Below are 13262 nucleotides of genomic sequence, written 5' to 3' on the forward strand. Positions count from 1 at the left end.
GGTCAACACTTCTTGTAATAGGGAGCTTGTAGTTTCTCATGGTCAGCTGAAATCTGCCACTAGTATTGGTTCATCCCTGGGGACCACAGAAAAGCTACTTCATCTGGACAGCTTTTCATATAGTTTGGACATGGCTCCTTTGTCCCTTACATTGGAAGCTTTTCTACTCAAGGCTAAAGCTACAGGACTTTGAATTTCCTCCCTTCTGAGCATATGTATCAGCTCCTCTGCATAAATAAATGGTGCATATATGCAAGTGTGTGGCTACAAACTGCACACAGAATTGCAGGTGAGGTCTAACCAGCTCTGATCAGAGGAAAATCAGCATCTGCCTTCCTACCTCTGATGCTCTGAGGACACCAGATTATTCCGGGGACTCATCACACAGCCAATTAGATGCAATTTACTTTGACTGAAAACCTTCTGCTTTTTATTTTTAAACACTGATAAGTCATACTTCCTCCATCCTGGGCTTGTGCAATTGGATATTTGTACTGCAGTTGAGCAAACTAGGTAAGACAATGGCTTTGGGAGTTCATATTGGGTTCCTAATCTATGTCTATAATTTACAAGCTTGTGACTTTGGGAAAGTTATATGATCTCTCTAGTTGTCATTTTCATTATGTACAAATGTACATCTTAAGAGTACTTACTTCACAGTTATGAGACTAAATGAGATAATGCCTTTAAAGCACTCATCACTGCACCTGACTCACAGAACATTTTCAATAATATTAGCTATTATTATCTATTGTTACTATTATTATTCTTATAACTTTGTTATTGGTTCCTCTTTTTCTTATTAAGCATGTATGTCTGTGTATGCTCAGTCATGTATAATTCTTTGCAACCCTTTGGACTGTAGCCTGCTAGGCTACTCTGTCCGTGGGATTTTTCAGGCAAGAATACTGGAGTGGGTTGCCATTTCCTTCTCGAGGGGAGCTTCCTGACCCAGAGATCAAACTCACATCTCCTGTATTTTAGGCAGATTCTTCAGCCACTGAGCCATCAAGGAAGCTTATTAAGCATTATTCAACTCAAATTTCTTCAAACACTGTGTCAACCACAATTATAATTAATCTGAATTCTCTCTCTCTTTGGATTTCTTTGTTGATGGTTTGTATCACAGAAGTGAGTAACAGAGACATGGTCAGTTTCTCCTATATCTAACTAGTCCTAGTCCACCGAGGGAGAGGGAGAATGAATAATTCATGTTATGAATCTTCTGTGTTCACTAAACTCACTCCACAATTACACATTCACTTGTCATTCAGTCCTTATTTGTTTACCTTGTTCCTGAGGATATCATGAAGATATCATGGAGAATCCTGTAAAATGCCACATTGTTATCCAGAGGAGAGCAACTGGGAAAAGATTCAGATTCATCTCATAGAAGCTAGAGTTGGAGGACAGAGTATTATTTAGTGCCAAAAAAGAGGAGATAGTATAAATGTAGATACTGAAGAGGGTGACAGTTTGGTGGGTGAGTTGGATGAGGATGGAGAGAAGGTGGGCCTGGGTGGCATGAACATCCAACGAGGCCAGTCTTACTGTGGCAGGAAATGATCTTGGAAGTAGCTATTTTAGCAGTCCATGCCAATATCTCCTTGACCTACAATTTGTAAGAAATGGTAGCCCCCTTTCATGTTTTTCCCATAAATTAATCTAAAATACTAATTTTTTTAAAGAGAAGGAAATGGATCTTTGAAATAAGTGGACATGGATAGCTAGGCAAGAAAGAGGAAGCTATCCAATCAGGGGAAGAAAGAGAAGAGAAACTATGGTCAAGTAGTGGACTTTCCCAGCTTCTCTGCCGTCATTCATGTTAGATGTGTGGAAACCAATGGAAGTGGTGAAGGAGGCATTTTATGATTGTATCATAGGTTAACAGTCATTCTGTTTCCTTTACCATCTTTTATCCAGCTGATCCCTTCACTGAGACATCACTAGTGCAATATTTATTTTAGAAGAGAACAGCATCAGCTTCCCTTCCTTTTCATAGGAAATGCTATAACATTATCAAGACAGTTTTAAAATGGGTGATCCCTGGATTTTGTCATCTAACTTATAGGAAAAGTGCAGTGATGTACATAAGAACCGTTGCCTGGTAGAAAGGTTGGCTCAGCTGTTTATCATGTGACAGATGGCTTCTTGAAGGTTGGCTTTTCAAGACTGGTGTTTGGGTTGAATGTCCAGAGTCCTGAAATGGAGAGCCTCCTTTGGGAGATTTAAAATCAAATCAACTCTTTAGTTTTGAATTAGATGAGGACTTGCAGGGGAGCACAGGTTCTGTCATGGGAGAGGGCAGACAAAACACCAAGGCAGACAAAAAACCATGAATTTCCCAGGAAGGAGAGTGAAGAGCCTTCCTGCCTCAGGGTCCCGAGACCAGGACACATTATGTCACCTTTTAAGTGGACAAAATCCTTGTACTATATGGTAGGACTACATTGGAAACTGTCTTCTAACACCTTGACAACAGAATACAAGAGCATATGTTAGAGATGAATTTAATAGGGTTATGTGAAAATACCTGTACTTCAGTTTTTTTCTTCTTTAATGTGGGCTCTTAAGATAGGTGAAAAGGTCGTTAAACTAAAGCACATGAAACAAAGACTTAAAAGTTTTAGTTACTTATAAATTTAATATAAGTCATCAGTTTCTTTTGGTCATCATAGACTGCTGGTATGTATGTGTGTGTGTGAGAGTGTGAGTGTGTGTGTGTGTGTGTGTGTGTGTGTGTGTGTGTGTGTGTGTGTGTGTGTGCGCGCGTGCGCACATCCATACACAATGGCTTTGACACTCGGGTGCATTAAGAGGGATGCCATAGTGGTGTATCCAGAAGAGAGCAACCCAGATCAGAGACTTCAGAGACATCTTAGGAAAGCAATAGCTGGGGGACATGGTGATGTGGAAGGCAAAAGCGATACCAGATGGTTTGAAGACGGTTGGGCATTCACTAGAATTATGAGACCTGAAAGGCCCTCGGGGAGATGAACTCCTAGAACAGTTTTTCTTTCTCTGGCAGAATCCTGTGCAGCCTCTGGTTTGAGCGTGAAGTTCTGCCCTTGCCTGCTCTGGAATCTGCACAATGCAAGAGCTCTGTTTACATCCATCTTCCTGAGGATGGATGGTCCCCAGAAAGTCTGGATGGTCCTCTGTTTTCATCCATCCCCTTCCTGGGGAGGTCATCTTCCTCCCCCAGGTCCGCTCAATCCTGATGATGATTGAAGTCTCACATGGTGGCAAATACCCACCTGGGAGACCTTTGTGGGGGCTCTCCCACTGTTTAGATGAGATAATGGGCCTCAGGAGGGGAATTCTACCATTTCCTCCTTTACACTGGGCAAGAACATTATTAGAGCAAGAAATTAAAAGGACATAAACAAGGAATTGCTAAAGAGCCCTTGTCTCTGCTTTTCATTTCTTTCCATTGCAATATAATGTTGCCTTGTCTAGTTTAGTCATTAATAAAAAGTGGACTAGTTGACTGCCTGTGTCCTTATCACAATATGTTATTTATTTGAATCCTATTTGCAGATACTCTTCCATTTCCTTCTCTAGAATAACTAGAACTACATTTGGACCAACTAAATTTAAATTGTGAAACCTTTAGCTGTGTTTCCTCTCCACCTCCCAAGCTTCTGTGTCACCACCCCCCCCCCCCCCATAATCCTGAAGGCAAGGGTTCTGGGAATGGAACTGACAAGAAGCAGATTTAGGCAATGTGTCACTCTCCAGAAATAGAATACCATTCTCACTGATAATTGAAATCATCATTGGATCACTCATTGTTTTAGTGATCAATCAAAATGTGATCTGCCTACACATTTTGCGCAAGTGTATTCTAATGAAACTTAAAGTTGGCTATGCTTATAGTCTTAGGTTAAGGAGCACAGCAATAAAGAAAATTCACAACATCCCTGATTTCATGGAACTTAAACCTAGTGGAGCGATAGACAAACAAGAGTAAACACACAATTTGTCAGTTGTTGATAAGCACAACAGAAAAAAATATTAAAGTGGGTTTGAGATGTATGGGGATGGTAGGTTATTTCTATTTTGTATTATGTGTTGAGGGAAGGCCTTACTGACATAGCGTCATTTGAACAAAGGCCTGAAGGAAACTGGGGATAAGCCATGAAGATATCTGGGAGAAAATCACTCCAGGCAGAGAGAAAAGCAAGTGCAAAGGCTCTGAGGCAGGCATGTGTCTGCTGTGTTCCAAAATAAACAATGTGTACTTGTTGCTTATGAAGAGTGAGCTGTGGGGAGAAGAGTGGGAAATGAGATCAGAGAGGCAGCAAGGGGTAAGATCCAGGTGAGGACCTGGATGAACCTCTGCATGACATGGGGCTCTAGTAGGAGGTTAGAGCAGTGGGGTGGCTTGAAGGCTCCCTCTCCTTGGCTTGGCTGTGTTGAGTCTGTGATGATCATAAGCCATCCAGGTGGTAATCAAGTCCACAGCAAGAAAGAAGTTTGGATTTCGGGGAAAGAAGATGGGAAGAGAAATTTCAACTTTGGCCTCATAAAGTCTTGGAGAAGGATGAGTCTTCCAGGAATTGACTGTGGATAGAGGAGGCTGAGTGCTGGGGCCTTCAACTCTTAGGGGCTGAATAGAAGAGGTGTGTGTGAGGTCCAGCAAAGATTCTCAGAAGAAGTAGCCAGAGAGGGGACCCAGAAGGGTTTCAAAGAGGCACAGCCACTGAAAAGAACATTATTGTTCACTTTGCAGCAATATGGATGGCCCTAGAGGTTGTCACATGGAGTGAAGTCAGTCAGGCAGAGAAGGAGAAATACTGCATGACATCCCTTACATGTGGAATCTAAAAGAAATGATACAAAGGAACTTATTTACAAAACAGAAACAGACTCACAGACTTAGAGAACGCACTTATGGTTGACAGGGGGGAAGGGATAGTTGGGGAGTTTGGGACGGACATGTACACACTGCTATGCTTAAAATGGATAACCAACATGGTCCTACTGGCTGGCACAGGGAACACTGCTCAATGTGGCAGTCTGGATAGGAAGGGACTTTGGGGGATAATAGAGACATGTGTATATATGGCTGAGTCCCTTTGCTGTCCACCTAAAACTGGCACAACATTGTTAATGGCTATATAGTAATAAAATAAGAAGCTAAAAAATACAACAAAACAAAAGAACTTTCTTGAGATAAGTATCACTGAATTAGATTCACTAATTTACACAAGAGCTATCATTGTACATCAATCTCTACAAGACACATATTCTATTAGTAAAGGATTATGAATAGATAACAGGATCATGACTATACCCGCAGCTGAGACAAAAGCCTTCTCCTTGACTGATGAGACACACCTTGGGATTTTACGGAGCAAGAACTATTAATACGAACTGTATGAAGCCCTGCTGCCCTGATTTGAGCTTTGGGGGAATTTTTAATCTATCTGCCTAATGCAGAAACTTCTCACAGGGACACATCATGACATCTGTGCTTGTTTATTTTTCAGAATATTGTTTTGCTGTCTTCTGTTTTCAGAATCACTTCAAAATGCATTCCTTCTTACTGTGGATTTTGGCTCAGAAATTTAAGGTTTATTACAGAATATTCTTTGAGTTAAGTAAGGAAGACTCCCTTTACAGTGCTCCTCATAGGCTGATAGGGGCCATCTCTTCACTTACAATGACAATGTATACAACAAACACCATGTTTACATGGGTTGTTTGGAAATTCATTGCCACCCCTGTGCCTTCATTTCTTTTCCTCTGTAAGTCTTGAAGGAGACCTCTCTTCATCACTTCCTTGTACATGCTCACTCCTTTGGAGAATTATCTTAACATCCTAAGAGAAGAGATTCAAAGAGAAGTTACAACTCTTAATAAATGAATTAGAAGTAATGATTATTAATAATATGGGCTTCAATATGTGGCACTGATTAAACAGTGAGTTTTTGTTTTTTCCTTTGAGAAAATTGTTCTCTATTTAGTGTGAATCCTGCCTTGCAACTTATTAATTTTGCCAGTGGACAGAGATCAAAGATCTTAGAGACTTCATTTCCCCATCTAATAAGATCTAACAATAGAGTTGTCATATTAGATTAATTAGATAACATTTGTAAAAGCAATTACACAGTTCTTGTTTAGTTGCTAAGTCATGTCTGACTCCTTGGTGATCCCCGGGACTGTAGCCCACCAGGCTCCTCTGTCTATGGAATTCTCCAGGCAAAAATACTGGAGTAGGCTGCCATTTCCTTCTCTGGCAATTACACAGAGTTTGGCACAAAATAGGCAAGGCAAAACATTATTTCCCTATTAATCAATAAAAAACAATATTCACCTTCTATTAAGGGAAAATTCTAACACTAAATTAATCATGTTTACAGATTTGTAGAATTTTAGAACAGCAGATTATTTTGAGGTGGGGAATTATCTCCTTTCTGTTTTTTTTTTTTTTAATATTAGGGATAGAATGATCTGTTTATTGTCCACTTAAAATATCCAACTAGGCTACATTTTAAATCACAGATGTTTATAAAATAAATTTAAGATATTATCACAATGTATTAATAGAAGGGGTACTAGCATAAGGGGAAAACGTAAAATTACATTTATTCCGTTTCCAGGTTTTTTTTTCAGGGAACTCTTTAAGAATATAAGTTTCTTTACTTCAGACCTGAGTTCCAAAAGTTTCTATTTGACTGTCGTCATTTTACTCATGAAAACATGAGTTAGTTCAGCATCTGAACAGAGCCCTGCTGAGTGACACCCACATGGCTGTATCAGTCACTGCCAGGAAACATAGTGAATCATTTTCTTGAAGGAGCTTGTTCTTTGAAAATATAGATCTCCCACAGCTGAAGGGCAATCTTGGGCAAGTTAAGTGAAAAAGAACAGCTGCTTGCCATTGACCTTTCTGGTCCTACCCTCCACAGTACTTACTGACAGGTCTCCTTTGCAGAGAATATTATTTGTAACAGCTATTGCTGACTAGTGACCATTTACTTGGGGATTAAGGAATGAGTTGACCTGTGATTATTTGACACTCCATAGCATGGGGGAAAATTATAAGCTCTAGATATTTCAATCAGTCCTGGTTAGATTTATAGCTGAAATCAAGGGCCATAATTTTAAGTAACAGTTAGTCGAGAAAAGGCTGAGAAAGTCTAGAAAAGTTTGGCATGGGTGCCTTGAAAACACAAAGCGCTGAAGCAGCCACTGTATTTTGTTATAAACATAATGGAGGCAGTTGGAGTGTATCTTAAAGTCAGATACCTTGAAGACTGTGTCCCTTCCAGTTACATGTATATTTATAGGTACTTTGCCCTCATGTAATCAGGTCCTGACTCATTTGTTTCTAAGAAATTCTCCTGTGACATTCTGACTTTAACACTGAGAGATTTATTTTTATCTCCTAGTGAATGGAACCCTTAATATTAAGGCTATCTGCTGGATGTACAGGTTTTGCTAAAAGAGACTCACATTTATGCAGCATACGTGTGCATCACAAGAAACTACATTTGGTGAGTTGGTGCAGAAAATCCAACGTCCACTTACACTTGTAAATCTACTTATCGGAGGAAACTGACTTTCTTCACTAACCACCCACTGACGGTGTCCTCAATGATCTTGTTACATTTAAGCAAAGCATTTTCTTAAGAATTTAGGAAGCTTCCTTGAAAATAACCTCTCTATATAAAAATCTATGAAAGAAGAAGTTAAATAAATGAGCTTGAGTTGAACAACTATAAAATCCAGAACAAAACATGGGTCTTCTGAGTTGGAATTGACCGCATGTGGATTCCTGGGACTTTGGTTCAGACCCCCTGTCATCATGACACTCTCCAGTGAAAGTCTCCTTTCATTCCAGAGAACAGACACTGAGTTTGGTAGATGAAATGCCAGCTTTTAGTTCATGTGTGTAAATTTTGCACTGTTCAGAAATATTCCTTATGCACTGGAACCACCAACAGACGAGCAGTAATAATAATAGTAATAATAATTACTATGTAGTGTTAGTCACTCAGTCGTGTCTGACTCTCTGCGATCCCATGGGCTATAGTCTGCCAGGCGCCTCTGTCCATGGAATTCTCCAGGCAAGAATACTGGAGTGATCCAGGGGATCTTCCTGACCCAGGAATCAAACCAGGTCTCCTGCATTGCAGGCAGATTCTTTACCATCTGAGCCACCAGGGAAGCCCCTACTCCGTAGTGAGGGCTTTCTATCTGCCAAGAACGGAGCTAAACACTTTGTATGGAATAGGTCATTTAATCTGTACAAGGACCTTGAGAGGCATGTTTGAGAATTAACCCTATTTTACATATGGGGAAACCAAGGCACCATGGGGTCACTTGCCCAAGGTCACACAGTTAGTAGCTATGAACCCAATCAACATGGCTCCTGAGTCTGCTCTCCTAACCACAAAGCCAGGCCACCTCTCCACAGGAGCAAAAAATAACACATATCAAAATGATTACCCAAACTGGCCTTTTTCATATGTATTTTTAAATGTTTGCTAGTTCCAAACACGAATCTTGTAAACACAGAGCTGTTGGGTGACAACCTTTACTTCCCACTGTTTATAACAGCAAACAACATTTTAACCCGAAAAACCACACTCTAGTTTTTGCTCTACTTATCTTGAAAGATCTTCAAACAACATCACTGTGGTTAAAGTTCATTTTAAAAATGTGATCTATTTACTTGCACATGGATATCTGGAGCAAAAAAATTGATGACAGGATGAGAGTGTTAGTAACTGAGTCTTCAGAGATTTTTTTTTTCTTTTCCTTTCTTCTTTTTCTTTATTTGCTTAGCAAAAATGAGAATAGAGCATCTTACTGGAAAGGGAACCTCTTTCCTTTTCAAGCATCACATTTAGTTTTTTCAGGTCAAAGGCTCAACTCTTGTCAGAATGGTGCCCTGACTAGATTCTAGCAGGTGGTTCAATGTCCTCTCATCAGATTCCAGGGTGGAGTAATGACAGGGAAGAGAGATGAAGGACCAGGATGGTGGAAGGTTGAAGAAGCTGACTTGGCAGAAGTACTCTGGCAATGAAGGAACGAACCATCGGACCGCTAGACAGACTGACAAGCTCTCTTTCTATTAGGGTGTCAGGTGACATTCATGCTCTGAAGCTGGAGGTCAGAACAAGCTCCAGCTGTGGGGTGGGGGTGGGGGGAGGGAGGTGGGTGCTCTCACCCCGAGGGGTCTGTGCACCAAACAGGATTTGGGGAACGTGCAGAGATCTTTTTGGTCATCAAAGCATCAAAGTGCTCCTGGAATATAGTGGGCAGCAACTCAGAATGTTAGATGTTCTGCCATGCCAGAGTCAGTCCTGTGCTATTCAAAATGCCAGGAGTATTTCAGTTGGGGTGCACGCTGATAAAACTCCTTCCTAAATCAGAGAAATGCACGAAGTGACAAGCACCCTGCTGACTCCAACTTTCCCTGAGGATCAGAGTCCATCTTCAGGGGGTTGACCTTCGAAGGCAGTCAGTCATCTGTTGACGGAGTTTTTTCTTCAGGAACATGCCAGATAGAATCGTCTCTGCAAAAGTCAGTAATAGTTAGACATTCTGGCCAGGGTAAAAATGTTCCCCAAATCGTCCTGACTTTGCAGGGAGTTCTTCTCCCATAACAGGAGGAAGTGATGGTGGCATCATTTTAGGGTCCTAGTTGTTGTTGGTAAGATAAGGTAAACCCTATTGCACATTATTCTAAGGATTTGAAAATTATTTTGCTGGTTTAAAATAGGGAGATTGTTCCCTGAAATGTGGAACACAATGTGCAGGATGAAATGCAGTCTAAAGAGATGGGCTTCTGGAACTCACCTCACACAGAATGATGGTTGCCCAGAGGACAGCAAAGGCAGGGAGACCCCACAATTGGCAGATTGCCCCCCATTCTGCCTGTGACCACCATGCATTCACCCACCCACCTCTCTCCACCCCTTTGTTTAGTTCTGATGTGTGCTGTTCCCACTAATTCCAGGGTGACACTGATTTATCCCAGTCTCATCTTAAGTGGGGAAGAAAGCTGGTCTTTACGAGTGAAAGTAGGAGTGTAAGATGCTGAAAAGGGACCTGTGACATATGGGTTTCATTGTGAAGAGTAAATGTTTGTGGGATGTATGAGTACAATTACTTGGAATATTGCCAACCACATATCCAAGTATTTTGGGCCTGTTTAAATAAAGAGACACAAATAATTTTACAAAGAGGATGGTTAAATGTAGAGATATAATGATGTGATATGGTTAAGAGGGCTTCCCTGGTAGCTCAGTGGTAAAGAAACCATCTGCCAATGCAAGAGACACATGGGTTCGATCCCTGGGTTGGGAAGATCCTCTGACGAACCCACTCTAGTATTCTTGTCTGGGAAATCCCATGGACAGAGGAGCCTGGCGGGCAAGAGTAGGACACAACTGAGCAACTAAGCAACAACAACAACAACAACAACAACGGTTAGAGATAAGGAAACACTTCAGTTCAGTTCAGTTCAGTTGCTCAGTCGTGTCCAACTCTTTGCCTCTCCATGGACTGCAGTACACCAGGCTTCCCTGTCCATCACCAACTTCCGGAGCTTGCTCAAACTCAAGTCCATCAAGTTGGTGATGCCATCCAACCATCTCATCCTGTCATCCCCTTCTCTTCCTGCCTTCAATCTTTCCCAGCATCAGGATCTTTTCTGATGAGTCAGCTCTTCGCATCAGGTGGCCAAAGTATTGGAGAATTCAGCTTTAGCATCAGTCCTTCCAATGAATATTCAGGGCTGATTTCCTTTAGGATTGATTGGTTTGATCTCCTTGCAGACCAAGGGACTCTCAAGAGTCTTCTCCAATACCACAGTTCAAAAGCATCAATTTTTCAGCGCTCAGCTTTAGATCACTTGCATCTTATCAAAGTGAAAGTGCTTTTATCGAAAACTCGGCTAACTCTCTGTAGTCCAATAAACAATTAGCAGGAGCCAAATAGGGAGACTGCATACTATTAAGTGTGTGAGGATTGTGAGAAAGTTGTAGCAAACTGCCACATTCTGAAAGGTGGTCACCCCCAGCCTTCCATAGCCCTTGCTGTTGGGGACCCAGCACTTGCCAGGTAGATGCACATTCAGCATGTGTGGTTGATGTGCGAGGTGATGGTGTGAGCTCTGAGCCCCCGCTCTTCCTCTCTTCCTTCCTTTATTCTGCTGACTTGGTCCAGCCTCTCTGGGTCCGCAGTGTTCCCACCCTGAACAGTTTCTCTGATGGAACCCTTATCCTTTCTTTCAGAAGTGCGGCCACTGCACAAGCTACAGCAACAATGTGTATCGTGATGAGAGTTTGGTGAATAAATCAGCGCTTGGCTGGGGATCAGGGTCTCCTTTGTCCTCTTGGGCAGGGGGATTCTATTCCCCATGCTCTTCAATCATAGGCCAGGGTCATTCGATGGCTGGAATAACGCAGAACACGAATATAGCCACCCATTCAGCTTTTACTGCCATCTACCTCCAGCCTTCTGTGGTAGACTCAAGGCCTCAGAGTCCTGGTGGGGCAGCTCTATGGTATCATCCCTAGTACTGGCGGTCCTATTGGTGGTACCAACCATGTTACCCATATATTGATAGTGCTAACTATCATGGTACCCATGTACTGGTATGGTGTACTAATAGTCACTTCTACTCTGCCTGAACTCACTGCCCTTGTGGTATTAAGGGCTGGCCTTTTTTGGCCTGATGCTGTTACCAGCTTAGCTTCCCGAGACCCTGGTCAAGCCTAGTCCAGCTTCTTCCCTCCTCTTCCTCCACGTTTGTGTTATCCCACCAAGCCCTGAACCTGAATTCAACCATGTTAAGACAATCAAGAGAAACAGTCCTGATGAACCTATTTACAGGAAAGAAATGGAGACGCAGACACAGAGAATGGACTTGTGGACACAGTGGGGGAAGAAGAGGGTAGGATAAATTGAGAAAGTAGCATTGACATATGTACACTATCATGTGTAAAATAGATAACTAGTGGGAAGCTATTATATAACAGACAGCCCAGCCTGGTGCTGTCTGATGACTTAGAGGGGTGGGATGCAGTGGGGGAGGGAGGCTCACAAGGGAAGGGATATACATATATATATGCACATATATTTAATATATATATAATAATGCAACATTTACAAAGCAATTATCCTCCAATAAAAATAAAATAAAATTGTAATGGCAATTTTAAAAAAGACTGTATTAGGATCTTTGGGTAATACTCACAGGGATCTTATAGTCTGGATAACTTGAAATCAGGTCTTGAATAAAAGGATGCTTCAGAAGAACAGCAACTTCAACTGGCTCGAGGTTCTTGGAACCTAGGTCCTGAAACACTTTTATGAAGTTCTTAAAAGGAAAAAAAAAATAAGTTTAATTAAATCTATGATCCTGATGCTGTTAAAAATGATTTTATTTCCTAAAGGAATCATCATAATTTCTACACGTTGAGACATTTCAGGAGAAATTCTATGACCATACACTCAAAATTGACGGAAATTTTCTTGGGTATAGGTTGTCCCTTTAATGAAAGAACCCAACCAACCTCTAAATAAATGTTCTCTATCTTTTGGTGGTTGGCAAATCTGTTAGCGTCCAGTACTTCATTTCCTCCTCGGAACACTCGGAGTAATGTTTGCATGGAAATCATTTCACTATTCGCATTTTCAGGGAGTTCTTCTTCCTTTTCCTCCCCGTCCTCTTGTAATTCCCTTTCCTCACTCATAAAATTGTCCTCGAGTTCAGGATATTCCTCAATGGGACTCATATCAGTCAAGGAAGAGGTCTGTGCAATTAAATAAAGAGAAGATGAAGTCTTTCCATTAATAGAGATATTTAGAAAACACCAATTTCATCCCAAACTTTTTATGCCCTGAGATAGTAATGCCTACTGGTGTGCTACAGTCCATGAGGTTGCAGAGAGCTGAACACGACTTAGCGACTGAGCAACAACCACAGACTAGCTAAACAAGTCTAAAGATAGAATATGCTAGACAATAAGACAAGTCTTTCTTCCTTCTCCAACTCAGAAACAACAGCAAGAAGAAGCAAAAGTGGTTACCAACTGGGAAGGGTGGGGGAGGGGTAAATTAGGAGTTTGTAATTAACATATATACATGAATACATCTATAAAATAGATAACCAATGTCCTACTGTACACTCAATACTTTGTAATAACCTATGAGGGAAATGAATCCGAAAAATATATATGTATGTATAACTGAATCACTTTGCTGTATGCCTGAAACTAACACAGCATTGTAGATCA

At 41.2% G+C, this 13262-nt stretch overlaps 1 protein-coding gene and 1 long non-coding RNA gene across 2 annotated transcripts in view; one reads left to right on the forward strand and one right to left on the reverse strand.

Annotated features, from left to right (window-relative positions):
- Nucleotides 1-13262, forward strand: part of LOC133046426 (uncharacterized) — an 84261-nt gene that overhangs the window by 34687 nt on the left and 36312 nt on the right. The gene's annotated exons all lie outside the window — the stretch shown is intronic.
- Nucleotides 5723-13262, reverse strand: part of LOC133046424 (sperm flagellar protein 2-like) — a 189072-nt gene continuing 181532 nt past the window's right edge. The window contains exons 34-36 of the mRNA XM_061129237.1: nt 12540-12779; nt 12221-12343; nt 5723-5827 (exon numbers count right to left, since the gene is read on the reverse strand). Coding sequence (XP_060985220.1) covers nt 5738-5827; nt 12221-12343; nt 12540-12779 — 453 coding nt within the window. The 3' untranslated portion in view covers nt 5723-5737. The remainder of the gene's footprint in view (nt 5828-12220; nt 12344-12539; nt 12780-13262) is intronic.

Source organism: Dama dama, chromosome 25 (assembly GCF_033118175.1).
Source record: "Dama dama isolate Ldn47 chromosome 25, ASM3311817v1, whole genome shotgun sequence".
Lineage (NCBI taxonomy): Eukaryota > Metazoa > Chordata > Mammalia > Artiodactyla > Cervidae > Dama > Dama dama.